The sequence below is a fragment of the Capricornis sumatraensis genome, chromosome 8 (genome assembly GCF_032405125.1).
Source record: "Capricornis sumatraensis isolate serow.1 chromosome 8, serow.2, whole genome shotgun sequence".
Classification (NCBI taxonomy): domain Eukaryota; kingdom Metazoa; phylum Chordata; class Mammalia; order Artiodactyla; family Bovidae; genus Capricornis; species Capricornis sumatraensis.
This window is the reverse complement of record NC_091076.1, coordinates 8,516,786-8,535,227: the sequence shown is the minus strand read 5'-3', so window position 1 is coordinate 8,535,227 and position 18,442 is coordinate 8,516,786. Positions and strand designations below refer to the sequence as shown.

Genomic DNA, 18,442 nt, shown 5'->3' with positions numbered 1-18,442 from the left:
AATCCCGTGGACCGAGAAGCCTGGTAGGCTACAGTCCATGGGGTTGCAAAGAGTTGGACACGACTAAGCAACTTGACTTTCACTTTCTGCTCAGCTATTCCGCTGGGCAGCTCTGAGGTTGGCAGGAAAATAGTCCCTTACTGGGAACAAGAAAGACTTAAGAAAGTTACTTCCCTTGGGGCCTTTAAGGATCTACTTTGTGGTGATAAAAGGCATTCTTGGGCTTGAGCTGACTTGACCTGCGTGTGTGCTCAATTGTATCCGACTCTGCGACCCCCATGGACTGTGGCCCGCCAGGCTCTCTCCATGGAATTTTCCAGGCAAGAATCCTGGAGTGAGTTGCCATTTCCTTCTCCATGGGAACTTCCCAACCCAGGGATTGAACGCACGTCTCTTGCATTGCAGGTGGATTCTTTGCTGCTGCACCACCTGGGAAACCTCTGGCTTGACCTATCAGGTCCCTAAATAACCCAGATCTCATCCTTTCAATGCATCCGCTCTCGCTCTTGGCAGCCGGAAGACCCCACCTCATAGCCGGCCAGAGAAGGAGAATGGCTTCCTACAAGGGAACCCGAACTGGTGGCTTTTCTAGTTTGCATCGAGCCTCCCTCCAAATGAGGGGACCCTTTGTGGGGTGTTGGGTCCACAAGCCCCACTTGCTTCCTGTGCTCACTGGTAGCAGAGGCAGGGCTGTGTTGGCAGTTGCTTCCTGCACCCAGCGCCCGCCCGCCCTGGGGAGGGGCCGAGCCCGCCCTGCTCCTGATAAGTGAGGGCTGCCCTCTGAAGGAAACTCCAAAGAGAAAGCGGAGGGAGGAAGCACACAGCGGTCTGCAGGTGTGTGGGCCACGGCCAGGAGTGGCTGACACGCCGACCTCCGCCCCACACACACACACCTGCAGCCCCAGCCCCTTGCAGGCAAGGTAAGCCGGTGGGCAGCTGGAGGCCCAAGGACCCTCCTCGTCCTCGCCATCTGGCAGCCCTCTCTGCCCAGCACGCCTCTCTCCGTGCGGCAACCTGGACTTTCCACGGCCCTTGAGAGGCGTCAGTGGCTTTGGGGTGGAGCTTTGGGCCTGATGGGGACTGTTTTCTGACCTGGGTTCACCATTTCTAGGGTGGGCAGCTGCCGGGGCAGGCTTGGGCTGGGCTGTCGGCTGGGCAAGCAGGTGGACATTGGGCCCAGCTCTGGCACTGAGCTGGGTGGTGTTGGGGGAGCCCCTTCCTACTCTTAGGGGCCTCATCTTCCACTGCACAAAGGGAGAGGGCTGGGCAATGTGGTCTCTTGAGGGGCCCTTGCGAAACTCAACCATTGTGATGGAGAGAGGGGTCTGAGTCTCTCACCTGGAACAACCCAGCTCCCCAGGTCTTGCTGCTGCCACGGCGCTCTAACCTGCAGGCTTGCCCTCTGGCCCCTTGCTGTCCCGGGCACCACAGGCCACCTCCCAGCTGCCCGGTCGCCTCCTTCCCATCCTCTCCTCAGCGCCACCGCAGCCATGGCAGGCATGAAGACAGCCACCGGGGACTACATCGACTCGTCCTGGGAGCTGCGCGTGTTCATAGGCGAGGAGGACCCGGAGGCCGAGTCACTCACCCTCCGCGTCACAGGGGAGTCACACATCGGTGGCGTGCTCCTGAAGATTGTGGAGGAGATCAGTGAGTGCCCACGACCCCCGCCGCCCACCGGGTCCCCCAGGGCTTCCGGGCCGGCCCTGCTGCGTGGCCCTCGATAATGGAGTCATAGTGACTCAGGCACCAGCTTAATCATTTGGTTCCAAAAAAGACGTTTCCCCAAGTCAACTTCCCCTCCCTCCCACTGTCGTCCGCCCTTCCTCCATGCCAGCTGGTTCTGCTAAGACCCCCAAGGACCAGACCCAGCCACGGTCCTCTGGGCCAGGAGAGGCCTTGCCTGGGCTGAGGCTGAGGTCCCATTCTGGGGGCCAAGGGGAGGCCAGAGGGGGCTCCTGGTGACTCGGGGACCTGCTCCCACGCCCTGTCCCTGGGCGGAAGCCCTCAGCATGCTGGTGACAGGCCCCAGCCTGGGTGGGACGGCCCTGCCCCCACAGGAAGTTACAGCAGAGCCTCCTGTGGTATCAACCCTGGAGGGGAGCAGGGCCGGTGACAGGGGGCTTCTCATCGCCTCTCCCTGCTGGGGTGGGGGCTGCCCCTTCCTGGGAGGGTGACGGGCTGGCTCTGATAACCAGAGCCGGAAGACAGGCCCACGATAGGCCCATCCACCCCACGACCTGGGCCCCTGCGGGTGCGGGGCGGGGGCGGGCTGCCTCAGGCCCATCCAGCCCCCACCCCGCCACGTGCGGCCTAGGAGGGAGGTCAGTGGCTTGTGGAGAGTGTGGGGCCCCCCCGGACAGCCCGGCCACAAGGCTGAGGTAGTGAGGGGAGCCTCCAGAAAGCAGGGCCCCAGGAGGTTGTGAAAGCAGAAGTGGGCAGCAGAGGGTCCCTCAGGAGACCGGGTGAAGAGACTCAGGCAGGCCCGGCCGAGCAAGGCAGAGAGGGTGAAGACCAGGTGCCCCAAGAGAAGGCCCAGCTGGCCCCGGGGGGCGGTCCACGGCAAAGCAAGAGGCCTCAGCAAGGAGCCTGGTGCTCGTTGTTGGGTCCAGAGTCAGGCCTGCGTGCGTGCTAAGTCATGGCCAACTCTTTGCAACCCCATGGACTGTACCCTGCCAGGTTCCTCTGTCCAAGGGATTCTCCCAGCAAGAGTACTGGAGTGGTTGCCACTCCTCCACAGGCTGCTGGGCCCCCAGAGTCGAGTCCCTCCAGCTCCTCCTGTCCCCCACCCAGCAAATACTGTCCCCACTCCACCGACTCCCACTCCTGTCTTAGGGCATCAGAGTCACTGATGCCCAGCCAAGCCAGCAGTGCCAACCTGGGGCCTGGAGAACAGCTGGGTAGGTGAGACCAACCTTTAGGGGCCAGCTCAGGGCCAGGGTGGGCTGCTGCACAGGGGAAGCCAGCATGGAGGTCGCACCCAGCCTGGGACAGTGTGAATCCTGAGTGAAGTGCAGTGAAAGTCGCTCAGTTGTGTCCGACTCTGCGACCCCATGGACTATATGGTCCGTGGAATTCTCCAGGCCAGAATACTGGCGTGGGAAGCCTTTCCCTTCTCTGGGGGATCTTCCCAACCCAGGGATCGAACCCAGGTCTCCCACATTGCAGATTCTTACCAGCTGAGCCACAAGGGAAGCCCATGAATCCCGAGAGGGGGCTGCAAACAGGGAGGAGCTAGGCAAGACACTGGGGCATGGGGCATGTTCTGAACAGGGTGAGCGTGGGGGGCTCTAGGGAGGACTCCTGGAGTGTGACAAGGAACAAGGCTGGGGGACTGTTCTTTGGTCGGCTGTTTGGGATTCCATCCTGGAGGTGGAGAGCAGCAGGAAAGGTTCCCAGCGGAGGCTGCTGGGCTAAGGCAGGCCCCTCCCAACAGGGCGGGCTGGAGGCAGTAAGGATGGACAGGAGTGTGGAGGCGGGACTGCCGTGGATGAAATGTGGCTGAAGGTGAATGGGAGGCAGCCTAGCGGGAGGGCCCTTGTCACCCCGTCCCCAGGGTCTGTGGGGAGCTGATGAGGGGAGGGGGCGCCTCTGTCCACTAAGTCGTGTCCAACTCTTTGCAACCCCGTGGACTGTAGCCTGCCAGGTTCCATTGTCCAAGGGGTTCTCCAGGCAAGAATAGTGGAGTGGTTGCCATTTCCTCTTCCAGGGGCAGACCCAGGGGTTGAACCTGTGTTTCTTTATGTCTCCTGAACTGGCAGGTGGATTCTTTACCACTAGCGCCACCTGGGAAGCGCTGCCCATCCCCCCCAGAGTCAGGCAGAGCAAGGTTAAGAGGAGCCCCTCAGGGGCTGGGACTCAGGATTGCTGCATTCATAGTCCCAGAGCTGGGCGTGCAGGCAGGCGAACAAAGGTTTCTGGAATGATCGAAGCCAATGGATGTGCCCCTTAGCCAGTGGGTTTCTGGCCTGGGGCTCACAGCAGAAAGATGTAGCCATAGATTAGATGAGACCGGCTCCCCTTCACCCTGGGAAAAGGCATGGCCAAAGAGAGGGAAGAGGGTCCTCTTCCTGAACCAATGGGGATGGGCAGGGGCCGGCCTGGAGAGGGGTCAGCAAGAGAGAACAAGGGCAGAGGGCCATGAGGAGACAGGAGTGGGTACCGCAAAACCAAGAACAGTGAAGGCGCAGCGGGTGCTTCTGGGCAGGAGAAGGCTGGAAGGAGGTGGAGTTGGGGCCGGAGACGGGACCACTCCCCGGGAAGGGCTCCGACACTAGGGGACACGGCGCTTCCTTTGTCTCACCTGGCACCGGTTCAGGCTCCTGGGGGGGGATCAAGAGGGGAGTGCGCGTCTTCTGTCACTGGCTGCATGAGACCTCGAGGTGCTCGCACCTCTAACCGAAAGCGCGTGCTCTGTACTGGTGCGGCCACGTGCCCGTGTCAGACACCTTCTACCCGCCAGGGGACCAGCAAGTTAGCCAGCAAACAGCCGTCTTGCCACGACCTCAGTCCTAGGCCTCCAGCCTGGCCCTGCTCCTCGCCTGGGCCGGGGAGGGGGTGTTACCACCTCTGGATCCCAGGCTTGTGCTCCGCGCTGGGGACAGGGCCCACCTAGGCTGACATGGTCGCCCTTGCCTGTGGCCCTGCAGAACGCAAGCAGGACTGGTCAGACCACGCCATTTGGTGGGAACAGAAAAGGCAGTGGCTGCTGCAGACCCACTGGACGCTGGACAAATACGGGATCCTGGCCGACGCCCGGCTCTTCTTCGGGCCCCAGCACCGGCCCGTCATCCTGCGGCTGCCCAACCGCCGGGCCCTGCGCCTCCGCGCCAGCTTCTCCCAGCCCCTCTTCCAGGCCATGGTGGCCATCTGCCGGCTCCTCAGTGAGTCCCCGGGTGGCACCCACGCTGCCCCCTGCCAGGGTCCAGCCCGGGGGAAGGTCCCCTCCCTTGCCAGGCCCAGCCACTGTCACCTCATCCGTGCCGAGCTGTTGTTCCCCCTCCAGCTTGGGGGGCTGGGACCCACCCCAAACTGCCCATGGGTGGGGCGGGAGGTCACAGGGCAGGACCCTGGCCCCCCCTTGAGGCCCCGGCTCCCCTCAGGTATCCGGCACCCTGAGGAGCTGTCTCTGCTCCGGGCTCCCGAGAAGGAGAAGAAGAAGAAGAAAGAAAAGGAGCCGGAGGAGGAGGTGTATGACCTGACCAAGGTCGTCCTGGTCGGGGGTGAGCGCAGGCTGGGGCAGCCCAGGGACACTGCTGGGGAGGGGGGCACCTGGGAGAGGCCTGGGTGGGTGGGTGAGGTGTACCGGGCCTGGCTGACCCCCACCCGCACTCCAGGCGTGGCCCCTGCGTCGTTCCGGGGGATGCCAGCCCACTTCTCAGACAGTGCCCAGACGGAGGCCTGCTACCACATGCTGAGCCGGCCACAGCCCCCGCCGGACCCCCTTCTGCTGCAGCGCCTGCCTCGGCCCAGCTCCCTCTTGGACAAAACCCAGCTCCACAGCAGGTGCGCGGCCCCCCAGGTCTGCACGCGCCCTGGTGCCCCACGCCACGTGTCCTGCTCCCAGGGCCCACCCCCTCCCCTGTGGCCTGCTCGGTCTTGTCCCCAGGCCCCCTTTCCTGTATGTGCATGCTTGCCCCTGAGCCAGCCCGGCCCCCTCCACCGCCCCACTGCCCCTGGCTCGGCCCTGACCCCCGGCCTGTGCTCTGGTCCAGGTGGCTGGATTCCTCGCGGTGCCTCATGCAGCAGGGCGTCAAGGCTGGGGATACACTCTGGCTGCGCTTCAAATACTACAGCTTCTTCGACCTGGATCCCAAGGTGGGCCGGGTCAGGGAGAAGGGAGGCTGGGTCAGTGGGACACGGGGGACCTTGTGTCAGAGGTCTGGGCTCCGCGAAGGTTAGACACCTGCGGGAGTCTGTCCAGCTGTCTGTCGGTCCACATCCCCGTTGGTTAGCTCCACCAACATGGTACTGGGCCCCCGTGGATGCCAAGGCCTGTTCCTCAAGGGTCGACAGGGAGAGACAGCTCAGTGCAGACCGTGGTAGGTGCTGGGAAGCCTGCTCAAGTGAAAGACGCCCGCACCTGGGCTCAGGGCAGGCTTTCTGTAGGCAGCGGCACTGGGACCAGCAGGAACCAGGGCAGGTGAGGGGTGAAGCTTTGCAGGCAGACACCTGTATAGCTCCCTCCCTGCCTGCCATTGGCATGGCAACAAACAGGCTCAAAAGCCCCGCTTCTCTGTCCCCACTTCCCTGCAAAGCTTGTAAGCATCTCTGTCTACAGAATCCTGGGGTGCAGTGTCTTTGCTCCCCAGAAGCCTTTCCAGCGGGTACTCCTTGATGCCCTCTCTCTCCTCAGCCAACTCCATCCTGGAGTCTTTCTTCCCTGTCCTGTTGAGGTGACCAAGCCCTCCATGCTGTTTTGGTTTTGTCTATACCGCGCGGAGGGCATGCGGGATCTTAGTTCCCCGACCACGGATGGAACTTGTGGCCCCTGCAGCGGAAGCATGGAGTCTTAACCACTGGCCTACCAGGGAAGTGCCCCAGTCCACTTCTTACTTGACTGCTTAGGATCCCCACGCGCTGCTCGGGGGTCTACAGCTGCCCTGCCCCTCTCTGCCCTTCCTCCTGTCTCCACAGCCTCTGGGAGTTGCGGGCCCCAGGGCTCCCTCTCCAGGCTCCTCTCTCCACCCTCTCTCCCCGGAAGCTCCAGCCTCCTGGGTTTAAGGATCATCTCTGTGCTCTTGAAGCTCTCAGTTTTACCACCTCCACCCCAGACCTTCCTCCTTGAGCTCTAGACTCTTGTGTGCAAGCCCTAGACTCTCATATCCAACTGGCCATCTCTGCTCTGGCACCTAACAGGCATCTCAACTTCTGTTTGAAACAAAACTCTTGATTCCCTGTCTGCCCAGTGCTTCCTCCTACCATGGACTCATGGCAAAAACCCTGCACTTACACGTCTCTTGTTGTGGCTCCCAGGCTCTAGGGCGCAGGCTCAGTAGTTGTGGTGCTCAAGCTTAGTTGCACCGTGTGGAATCTTTCTGGACCAGGGATTGCACCCATGTCTCCAGCATCAATAAGCAGATTCTTATCCACTGCGCCACCAGGGAAGTCCCATTGTAATTATTTAAACTTTAATATCCAGTCCATTATTTTTTATTAAACTTTTGGTTTTGAGGTAACTGTAGACTCACAGTTATAAGAACTAATGCATGAGATCCTAGACACCTGGCACTGGTTACCCAGTTACCCCCAACCAGTGTCATGATCAGGACCTTGACCTGATACAGTCAAGACACAAGACAGTTCCCTCAGTCAATTGTCCTGCAAATCCATTTTTTAAAATATAAAAAGCAGTCTTTCCTCTCTGCCTACACACACACCATTTCCTACGCTCTTTATCCCAGTGTATAGATTCGGATTTCCAGCTGGTATCATTTTCTGTCTGCCTGAAGGACTTCCTTTAACATTTCTTTTCAAGCTGACCTACTGGTGATGAATTCTTTCAGTTTTTGTTTGTCTCTGTAAGTCATTATTTTGCCCTTGATTTTGAAAAATACTGTTCTTTGATGAAGCGTTCTCGGTCAGTATTTTTTTTTCCTTAAAAATACTGCCTCACAGTCTTGTGGCTTGTTCCTTTGTAGGTAATGTGTCTTTTTCTGACTGCTGTTAAACGGTTTTCTCTTTACCACTGGCTTTAAACCATTTGATGATCCTATGCCTTAGTTTGCTTCAGGTTACTCATGCTTGGGGTCCATTGAGCCTCTGGAATCTGCGTTTGTAGTTTTCATCAGATTTGGAGAATCTTTGACCTTTATTTCTTCATGAATCTTTTCTGCGCCTCCGTTTTATGGGAGTCTGATTACATGACGATTAGACACTGAAAATCGTCCCACAGTTCACACATGCTCTGTTCAGTTTTTTCTTTCCCCCAGTCTGATTTTCCTGTGTTTCATTTTGGATAGTTCTATTGCTCTATCTTCAAGTTTACGAATCTTTCCTTCTCCCTTGTCTAATCTGCCATTAATACCCTGCCTAGAAGTTCAGTTTTGACCTTTTTAACATTTTCCATCTCTCCTTAACATGTTCATGCTTTCCTCTATTTTCTTGAACATACAAGGTATATTTAAAATAACATTTTAGGAACTTCCCTAGCAGTCCAGTGGTTAAGACTAAACCATCCCTGGGTGGGGAAGTAAGATCGCACATGCAGCAAGGCCAAAAAAATAAAACCTTTTTAGTGTTTTTGTCTACTAATTCTATTGTCTGTGTCATTTCTGGATCTACTTCTACTGACTATCTCCTAATTATGAGTTGTATTTTTCTGCTTCTTTTCATGCCTGATAATTTTTAATTTGATACCAGACACTACAAATCCTATGCTCTTATGTGCTGGGTTTTTTAAACACTTTAAAATCTTATTTGGGGATAAAGTTAAGGCACTTGGAAACAGTTTGATCCTTCTAAGGTTTGCTTTGAACATTAATAATTGTAATTTATAATAATTAGTTAGGACTTCCCAGGTGGCCAATTGGTAAAGAATCTGCATACCAATGTAGGAGACACGAGAGAGAGAGAGATGTAGGTTCAAACCCTGGGTCAGGAAGATCCTCTGGAGCAGGAAATGGCAACCCACTCTAGTATTCTTGCCTGGAAAATTCCACGGCCAGGGGAACCTGGTGGACCGTAGTCCATGGGGTCACAAAGAGTTGGACACAACTGAGCATGCACAAAGGCAAAGGCAATTATTAATTAGACCGGACAAAAATTTACCCTATTACTGAGGCAAGGGCCTCCTGAGTATTCTGATGTTGTATACATATGATGAGGTTTCTCCAGTCTCTGTTGGGAGTATGAACTCTTCCCACCCTGGTGTGAGCTCTGGCAAATGTCCACGTGTGTCTTTCAGTGTTTTCTTCCATCAGCCTGGGCTTGTTTTCTTATACACACACGTACACTCATTCATCAGCTAAAGACTCAAAAGGAGCCCTCTGCTGATTCCATGCAGAACGTTCTCTCTGTGCGGTTCTCTCCTCTGCAGCCCTCTGCCCTGTGAATTCTAGCTGCCTTAGACTCGCCAAATTCTCAGCTGCACCTGCTCACCTCTCACCTTGGGGAATATGCTGGGCTCCATTTGGGGTCCTCCTCTCACCTGCAGCACTCACACTTGCTCCAGGCAGCAAACTGGGGAAATCTCACCATTCATTCACTTGTTTCATAGCGATTAGTGGTTGCTGTTCAGGGTGGTCTGTTATCCACTATCTAAAATCCATTTGGTTTTCCTGTTTTCTTTGTTTTGTAAATTAAGTGTTTTGTTTTGTTTTGTTTTGTTTTGTGTTTTGGCTGCACCTGTGGTATGTGGGATCTTAGTTCCCTGAGCAGGGATCAAATCCGTACCCCATGCAGTGGAAACACAGAGTCTCAACCACTGCACCACTAGGAAAATCCCTTAAATTTTATGTTTAATCAAAATAACAGCTTAAGGAGTTGAATAGTCCCAATAGTAATAACAACAACAGAAAAACGCTTCCTTTCTACCTCTTCTTATCCCAGATTTCTGATCCTTAGAGACTGTAGGTTTTAAGTCTTCAGCTTTTTATTCTAGTGTTTGCCTCTAGATGACAAGCTTAGATATGTCTATTCCCTTGATTTTTTTCATTCCATGCATTATCTATTCACTTTGTATGAAAGATGAAAATTTAGCTGTCTTATATCCTCCCTCCTTCCCCTACAACATACACCTCTTTTGGATCTTCCCAGCTGAGCTGTGTTGTAGTTTTTGGTTAAAACAGCATGAACGCAGTTGTAAATGGTAACACATATAAATAGCGTTCTGAGCTAAGCCACAGAGTGACTATACTTCCTTTCATGGTTTATTTATTTTCTGTTAACTGTCTGTGCTGTGCTTAGTTGCTCAGTCGTGTCTGACTTTTTGCAACCCCATAGACTGTCTCCAGGATCCTCTGTCTGTGGAGATTCTCCAGGCAAGAATACTGGAGTGGGTTTCCATGCCCGCCTCCAGGGGTTCTTCCCAACCCAGGTTTCCCGCATTGCAGGCAGATTCTTTACCATCTGTTAATTGCCTATCTGTGCACAATTAGAAGTGAGATGCCAAAAGTCTCTCTGGACACTCTCCGTGAATCCGTGGCCTGCCATGAGAGCTCTTCAGAGTGATGAGGTGGGATGTTCCTCCAACATAACCCAGTCCCTCCAACACTGCAGCTGGAGCACAATGCCCCTTTCAAAATGATTGGTTACTTTAGGGTATCAACCAGTGTTACATCTTGGAGAGAACTGTGGAATGGCAGCAATCTAGACCCATTGGTTGACTGCTGTCCTTGAACTTCCCTTCACTATTTCCTGGTAATTCCTATAGTTGACTTCTTGATTCCTGACTCTCTCATCTCAATGGAGCTTCTATTTCAATGACTTGCCCTAAAATGGCAAACTGGTAATAGCTTTCCCTAAGTGGCTTGAAATCCTGTGTGTTTGAAAAGGTCGCTGGTCTGCCCTCACATGAAAGTTTGCATAATTCTAGGTTTGAAACATTTTCCTGCCAAATTGTGAAGTAACCTCTCATTGTCCTCGAGTTTCTAGTGTTTCTGTTGAAGAATCTAACTCCATTTAATTTTCAGCCCTTCCATATGTGACCCTTTCAATTTTTCTTGGAGGAGTAGGAGAGGCCCCAGAAACTTAAGAATCTTCTTGGGAGTTGCCTGGTGGTCTAGTGGTTAGGATTCAGCAATTTCACTGCCATAACCTGGGTTCAATTCCACATCAGGAAACTGAGATCTTACAAGCCACACAGCACAGCCAAACCAAAAACAAAACACAAAAGAATCTTTTCCTTATCTCTTGATGTTTTAAAAAAATCTCTCAATAGTATGTCCTCATGTGAATCTTTCTTCTTTGATTGTCCCACACACTTGCTGAGCCCTTTCAGATCAGAAGCCTGAGTCCTTGAGTTCTGGAAATACAAACTCTTTAATAATTTACTGCCTTCCATTTTTCTGTTTTTTTTTTTCCCTCTTGGAACTTAGTATATATTACACCTCCTGGATTTATTTTTACAAGAAAAAATTAGATATTTATCTTTTCTTTTCCTTTTTCATGTTTTTTGTCTTTTTGTTCTACTTTCTGGAAAGTTCCTTGACTGACCTTCCAAATGATCGATTGACTTTATAATTTCTGCAACTGTCTTTTTAAATTTTAAGAGCTCTTATTTTCTGACTGTCCCTTTTTAGTGTTTTTAATTTTATTTTTTAGTGTCATATACATTTAGAAATACTCACAAATGTCACCAACACATCAAGCAATAGAACTTTACCAGCATTCAGAAGCCAAGCAGTATCTCCCACAGGGGGAACCATTAATGTTACTGCTAACACCATCGATTAGTTTTGCCCATATTTGAAATTTACATAAAGGAAATCACACATTCTATATACTCTTTTATGTCTATCTTTTTTCACTCAGCATTATGCTTGTATGATTCATCCATGTTGCATATAGGGTAGCATATTTCTCACTGGTGTGTAATATTTCAGGCTGTCAATACACCACAATTGATTTTAATTCTCCATTCTATTGTTTGTTATTATTAATTTTTGGCTGCACCGGCTCTTCACTGCCGTGTGCAGGCTTGTGGGCTCAGCAGTTGTGGAGCATGAGCTTAGTTGCTCCATGGCATATGAAATCTTCCCAGACCAGGGATTGAATTCGTGTCCCCTGCACTGGCAGGAGGCCTCTTACCCAGCACACCAGGCAAGTCCTCCATTCTCTTGTTGATGGGCATTGTACAGTTTTTAGATTGGGCTATTATGAATAGAAACACTATGAACATTCCAGCAGATGTCTTCTGGTGAACATATACCGTAGTATCTGTAAGGTATACACCAAGAGGTGGAATTGCTGGGTTGTAGGGCACGCACTAGTTTGAAAAGTGAAAGCGTGCCCTATTCTTTTGACGCCATGAACTATAGCCCACCAGGCTCTTCTGTCCATGGAATTCTCCAGGCAAGAATACTGGGGTGGGTAGCCATTTCCTTCTCCAGGGGATCTTCCCAACCCAGGGAGTGAACCCGGGTCCCCTGCATTACAGGCAGATTCTTTACCCTCTGAGCCACCAGGGGTTATGGGGCAGCACTGGTCTAGCTGTAGTAGATAACTACACCCCATATACCCCTACCAGCAGTGATGAGAGTTTCAGCTGCTCCACAAATTCACCAGTGCATGGTATTTCCTACCTCTCCCATCTTAGCTATTCAGGTGGGTGTGTAATAGTATCTCATATGGTATTTTGTTTGTTTATTCAAGCAGTTTTACTGAGATATGACTTATATACCATAAAAACCACCCACTGTAAGCAGTTTATTTGTAGTAAGATACAGCTATGCAACCATCACCACAATCCAATTTTAGAACATTTCCATCACCCCAGAAAGTTCTCTAGAGCCCATTTGAAGTCATTCCTTCTTCCACACCCAGGCAACCACTGATCTGCTTTCCTATGTGGCTTTAATGTACATTTCCCTGATGACTAATCAAGTTGGGAACTTTTTCACATGACTATCAGCCCTTTGGATATCCTCTTTTGTGAAGTTTCTGTCCAATGTTTTACCAGTTTCTACACTGAGGTACTTATCTTTTTCGTATAGCTTTGTAGGAGTTCTTCATATATTCTGTGCAGAGTACTTTGACAGATAAATATATTGTGAATATATTTTCACAAAGCACAGAATACTTTGCCTTTTCGTTCTCTTAGTAGTTTATTTTGAGAAACACGAGCTCCTAATTTTAATATAGTCTGAGTCATATTTTTGTTTCATGATTAATATATTTTGCATCCTGTTTAAGAAACCTTTTATTCTAAAATTGCACAGATGTAGTCCTATCTTTCTCTAAAGATTTTACTGTTTTCACTTTGCTATTCAGATCTGCAACTCAACTGGAACTTGTATGTCGTAAGAGGCAGAGATACAAATACTTCACATTTTTTTAGTTAAAAAAAAATTTTTTTTTAATCATATGGGTGTCCAGTTGACCCAGGTCCATTTATTGAAAAGAACATCCTTTCCCCAGTGATGGCGAGATTTCCCTTGCCCCAAGGTGAACATACATGAGTCTCTCTCTGACTCTTTTTAAATATTTTTTAAGAATTGTTTGGGAGTGTCGGGCGTTAGTTCGCAACATGCAGGACCTTTGATCTTCCTTGCAGTACGCGAGACTATTTGCGGCATGTTAACTCTTAGCTGCAGCGTGTGCGATCTAGGGCTGGAACCTGGGCCCCCGGCACTGGAAGCACAGAGTTTCAGCCACTGGACCACCAGCAAAGTCCCTGCCTCTAACTCTTTTTGATTCCATTGATCAGTTTGTCTCTGTCAATACCATGTTGTCTTAATTACTATACCTTTATGATTACATTCCTTTTCAAAATAGCTTCCTGTTCTTGTTTTATGAGCACAGAATTTTGTCTCTGTAAGGATTTCAACTAGTGTTTAAAGTTTTTTTCTGCTCTCTACATTGTCTTTATTTCCTCCAAGTTCTTTTTCCCCCTGACTATAGTTCATGCCAGCAGTTTTTGTTAAATGTGGATAATCCCTGCCTGCTCTTTCATACTTAGTAAGGCTCTAAGAAGCCAATTAGAAACCTGAGTGGATGAATAGGGCTTGGCATTTCGGAGGGTTCCTGGGGAAAATGGGGCAGGAATGCCCCTCATTTTGGGGGATTTCTCTTTGGCTTCTCAGCAGTGAAAGCTCTGATCTCCTGACTGGGGAATAGAAGGCTCATTGCCAGTGTCTTTGATGGCAAATGGAGAAGGGCTGAGGGTATCTCATCTTTCAAAATGCCAACTTTCTCCTCATTCAGCTGTTTTCAGTACCACGTACTCCCACCCAGCTGTGCCGGGAGTGCCAGATGCACTGGCTCAGCATCTTGAGAGAGTAAATCTCTGGTTTCTACCAGGTGCCAGCTGGGAGCAGGGAGTCACTCAGCTGCAGGAAGTAGGGAGGGACTGTTCCATTCACAGACTTTCTATGGGCCTCATTTGAGCCCACCCTCGCCTCACAGAAAGGCTTCCCTGGTGGCTCAGACAGTAAAGAATCCACCTGCAGTGTAGGGGACGAGGGTTCAATCCTTGGGTTGGGAAGATCCCTTGGAGAAGGGCGAGGCAACCCACTCCAGTATTCTTGCCTGGAGAATTCCATGGACAGAGGTGTCTGGAGGGCTACAGTCCATGGGGTTGCAAAGAGTAGGACACGACTGAGCGACTAACACCTTCACCTCCCAGACCTGAGCCTGTCTACGACATGAACTGGGATGCCTTTGTTCGGGTCTTAGTTCTTTTTGCTGTTTGCTTTCTGATTTTTCCAAACTCATTAGTGCCTTTGCCATAGAACAAGAGAGGGAAAAGAGTGTGAGAACCCAGCTCTCCGTCCCTGCAACTCAGTCCCTGTCCATGTTTGTGCTTTTCGTCTTCCAAAATTTTGTTAGTATCTCTCAACCTGCTTTAGTCCCCTCTCTCTTCTTAGTTCTTTTGCCTTTTTCCTTGTTATGCCTTTGCTATTGATGTTGGTGGGTTTCAGAGGGAGTGTGGGCTTAGTCTTACTTCCATGGGTAACTGGGGTTGTCCCTTTGAGCTCCCTGCTCCTTCTCTCTGGAATGTCCTTCCTACCACTCTTCTCGTCAGTGGCTCCTTGTCATTCCCAGGTGTCAGCACAGCAAGCCACCTCCCCAGGGAAGCCTTCCCGGAATGCTTCCTTCTGGGGAGTAGCAGCCCTCCCCACCCCCAAACCCTAGTTCCATTCTTTCTCATCACCATCAAACTTGTGGGCTTCTTGCCTGAGCACACAAGTGAGCCCCTGCTTTGGAAGTTACTTCCTTTATCGCTTTGAATCACTTATTTATTGAGAGATTTACTCAGCCCCAGCCTTGTCCCTTCACGCAGGGCACACAGTAGACAAATAGTCAATATCTGCCCAGAAAGGTTTAGAGGGAAGAAGCCGCCGCCTGCCTGGGCAGATGGGGTTGGCAGGCTGGGGTTGGGGTCTGCTGCCCATGTGGAACCACTCCATGAGCTTGCACAGCACAGGCCAGGCTGAGGCCGGAGGCTCGTGGGGAGCTGGGTGCATGGGGTGCTCAGGACAGATGTCACCCAACCAACCCAGCCTGTCCCTCCCTCCAGACAGACCCAGTGCGGCTGACCCAGTTGTACGAGCAGGCTCGCTGGGACCTGCTGCTGGAAGAGATTGACTGCACTGAGGAGGAGATGATGGTGTTTGCAGCCCTACAGGTGCCGGGCAGGGGGCCCCTGGGGGCTGGGTGCGGGCCAGGCCCAGGGCAGGGTCTTCCAGCGGGAACCCTGCATCAGGGGAAGCCCTGTTGGGCAAATGAGCTGCCGGCTCAGCCGTCCCTGGCCACGTGCCCCCTCCAGTACCACATCAACAAGCTGTCCCAGAGCGGGGAGGTGGGCGAACCGGCGGGCACAGACTCAGGGCTGGACGACCTGGATGCAGCCCTGAGCAACCTGGAGGTGAAGCTGGAGGGGTCGGCACCCACGGACATGCTGGTGAGGAGGGGCTCCAGTCAAGGGCTGGGGTCAGGGCTGAGCGCAGGGTCTGGGCGCCCCCCCCTGACTCCTCTTCTCCCCAGGACAGCCTCACCACCATCCCAGAACTCAAGGACCATCTCCGGATCTTCCGGTGAGTCTGGGTCCAGCCTTGGCAGCCCTGCTGGAGGCAGGCCCAGTGCGGAGAGAGGATGGTGGGGAGGGAGGTGGCCTGTCCTGAACCTCCCGCCACACCCTCAGGCCCCGGAAACTGACTCTGAAGGGGTACCGCCAGCACTGGGTGGTGTTCAAGGAGACCACCCTGTCCTACTACAAGAGCCAGGAAGAGGCCCCCGGGGACCCCATCCAGCAGCTCAACCTCAAGGGTGAGTGATGGCGGTCTGCGGGACAAGGGCAGGGGTGGGGCAGGGGCATGCAGGGGCCTCATCTGACCCACCTGGGACTGGCCAGGTGAATGCTCTCACCTGTCTCCAACTAGGGGCCGGAAGATGCCCTCTGACCCGAGGCCGCTGTGCAGGGCTGGCATTCACCCAGGGCCCTCGCACCAGGGCTCCTCTCCCCAGCCTCCTAGCCCATCCCTTCTTCCTCCAGGCTGTGAAGTGGTCCCCGATGTCAACGTCTCAGGCCAGAAGTTCTGCATCAAACTCCTGGTGCCCTCCCCTGAGGGCATGAGTGAGATCTACCTGCGGTGCCAGGATGTGCGTGAAGGGCCAGGACCAGGGCCCCTGGAGGCTGGAGCTAAATGGGTGCTGGGCGGGGCCAAGCCAGGGGCACGAGACGGAGCCAGGCAAGGGGCAAGGGTCAGGGTCAGACCCGGGTCCTCACCTCTCTTCCCGCCCATCCCACCCCAGGAACAGCAGTATGCCCGCTGGATGGCTGGCTGCCGACTGGCCTCCAAGGGCCGCACCATGGCGGACAGCAGCTACTCCAGCGAGGTGCAGGCCATCCTGGCCTTCCTCAGCCTGCAGCGGACAGGCGGCGGCGGCGGCGGGGGCTCCGGCAACCATCCCCAGGGTCCCGATGCCTCCGCCGAGGGCCTCAACCCTTATGGCCTTGTGGCCCCACGCTTCCAGAGAAAGTTCAAGGCCAAACAGGTGCCAGGGAGAGTGGGTGGTGGGAATGACCAGAGGGTTTACCTGGCCAGCCTCGACCTCTGGATCTCCGCAGAGCCTTCCCCTGGAAATGCACGCCCTCACTCGCTCCTTCTCCTTCCCGGGTCCTGAGACTGGGTGTAACCCTCTGGGAGGGGTCACAGTCCAGCTGCCCCATCCTCCTCAGGGCCTGGCTCAGCTCACGCGGCTGAATGCAGACAGGGTGCACGCCAGTGGCCCCACGCTGGGCACTGTCCCCACCCCAGGCTCGGCACTGTCCCCACCCCAGGCTCCACATCCTGTCTCCTTGATGGGGACAGGGAGGGGGGGTCTCAGGGACCTTGGCAGCCCCTCACCAGCATGGTCCTGCAGCTCACTCCACGGATCCTGGAAGCCCACCAGAACGTGGCCCAGCTCTCGCTGTCTGAGGCCCAGCTGCGTTTCATCCAGGCCTGGCAGTCCCTCCCCGACTTCGGCATCTCCTATGTTGTGGTCAGGTAGGAGCCCCACCCCAGCCTGCTCAATTAGACACAGCCCTCCCCTGCTGCCTGGGGGCACCATGTGAAGCCTTCCTTCCTGTCCTCGGAGGGTAGACCTTACTGAGGGCAGCCCGTGTACACCCCCTCCATCCTGCACCTGTGCAGCACACACTAGACAGCGATCAGGCCGAGAGCGGGTGGCCCCCTGCACCCATCCCAGCCATGCCACACACCGTTCTCTCTCTGGGCCTTGGGCAGCTGGTCTATAGGACAAGGTTGAGCGGCTGCTGTGAAGGGAGCACCTCCTTTGACTGCCCACTTTCCGAGCCTGTAGACAGGAACAAGCTGAGGATGATGCTAAAAAAAAAAAAATGTTCCTATTGAAAGGCATGGACTATTTGGCTGATGCTGCTAAATGCTATCATAGTGATTACATCAGTGAAGCCCCATTTTCCATGAGGAACTTGAGACCCAGAGAAACTAAGGGACTAACTTGCCAGCTTGCTCCTGAGTGCTACACCAGGCTCTCTGGGTGGGTTCCAGGGCCATGCAGAGTCGGGGGATCCCCCCTCACACTCTCCACTTGGGCACCAGGTTCAAGGGCAGCAGGAAAGATGAGATCCTGGGCATCGCCAACAACCGGCTGATCCGCATTGACTTGTCCGTGGGTGACGTGGTCAAGACCTGGCGCTTCAGCAACATGCGCCAGTGGAATGTCAACTGGGACATCCGGCAGGTGGGCCCGGAGTGAGGGTCGGGGGAGGGACCTGGGACTGGGCTGGACCCAGCCAGGGGTAAGGCACCAGCCCTCTGACCGCCCGCCCCACAGGTGGCCATCGAGTTTGATGAGCACATCAACGTGGCTTTCAGCTGCGTGTCCGCCAGCTGCCGCATTGTGCATGAGTACATTGGGGGCTACATCTTCCTGTCCACGCGGGAGAGGGCCCGGGGGGAGGAGCTGGATGAGGACCTCTTCCTGCAGCTCACGGGAGGCCACGAGGCCTTTTGAAGCCTGTCTCACTGCCCCCGCCTGCTCACCACCTGCCATGACCACTCCTAAGTCCACACCCACTGGGACTCACCATCCACACCCTCTCCAGACATGCAACGACCGAGCTGGACCCATTCACTCACTGTCACTGGTTTTGTGTAGACCAGGGTCCTGGCTGGGTCAGACCCTGCCATCCTCCGGGAGGGTGGGCCCTCATTTGCACAGCACCCTCCCTTCCCTTGTCTGAGTGGCCAGGACCAACACCTCTGACCCAGCTGAAGTCCCTGAGCACACGAGGAAGACTGGCTGCAGCCACAGG

At 53.8% G+C, this 18,442-nt stretch overlaps 1 protein-coding gene across 2 annotated transcripts; it reads left to right on the top strand.

Moving 5' to 3' along the window:
- The first annotated feature begins 820 nt into the window (after window positions 1-820).
- Window positions 821-18,441, top strand: FERMT3 (FERM domain containing kindlin 3). 2 transcript variants are annotated; one of them, XM_068976864.1, is made up of 15 exons: window positions 821-920; window positions 1,478-1,650; window positions 4,650-4,883; window positions 5,103-5,222; window positions 5,337-5,505; window positions 5,715-5,817; window positions 15,179-15,286; window positions 15,428-15,562; window positions 15,646-15,695; window positions 15,803-15,927; window positions 16,154-16,260; window positions 16,414-16,656; window positions 17,026-17,150; window positions 17,727-17,868; window positions 17,962-18,441. In XM_068976864.1, the coding sequence occupies exons 2-15, from the start codon at window positions 1,491-1,493 to the stop codon at window positions 18,139-18,141; spliced, it is 2,001 nt and encodes a 666-aa protein (XP_068832965.1). In that variant the 5' UTR covers window positions 821-920; window positions 1,478-1,490; the 3' UTR covers window positions 18,142-18,441. The 2 variants fall into 2 exon arrangements, with proteins under 2 accessions (XP_068832965.1, XP_068832964.1); XM_068976863.1 differs by having other exon boundaries at window positions 15,179-15,562.
- Window position 18,442: the final 1 nt, after the last annotated feature.

Bases quoted from the DNA above. Each gene is read 5' to 3' on its own strand.
- FERMT3 (XM_068976863.1), top strand. From the start codon at position 1,491: ATGGCAGGCATGAAGACAGCCACCGGGGACTACATCGACTCGTCCTGG. The intron at 1,651-4,649 runs GTGAGTGCCCAC...GTGGCCCTGCAG, and splicing joins GAAGATTGTGGAGGAGATCA to AACGCAAGCAGGACTGGTCA. The intron at 15,563-15,645 runs GTGAGGAGGGGC...TCTTCTCCCCAG, and splicing joins CGGCACCCACGGACATGCTG to GACAGCCTCACCACCATCCC.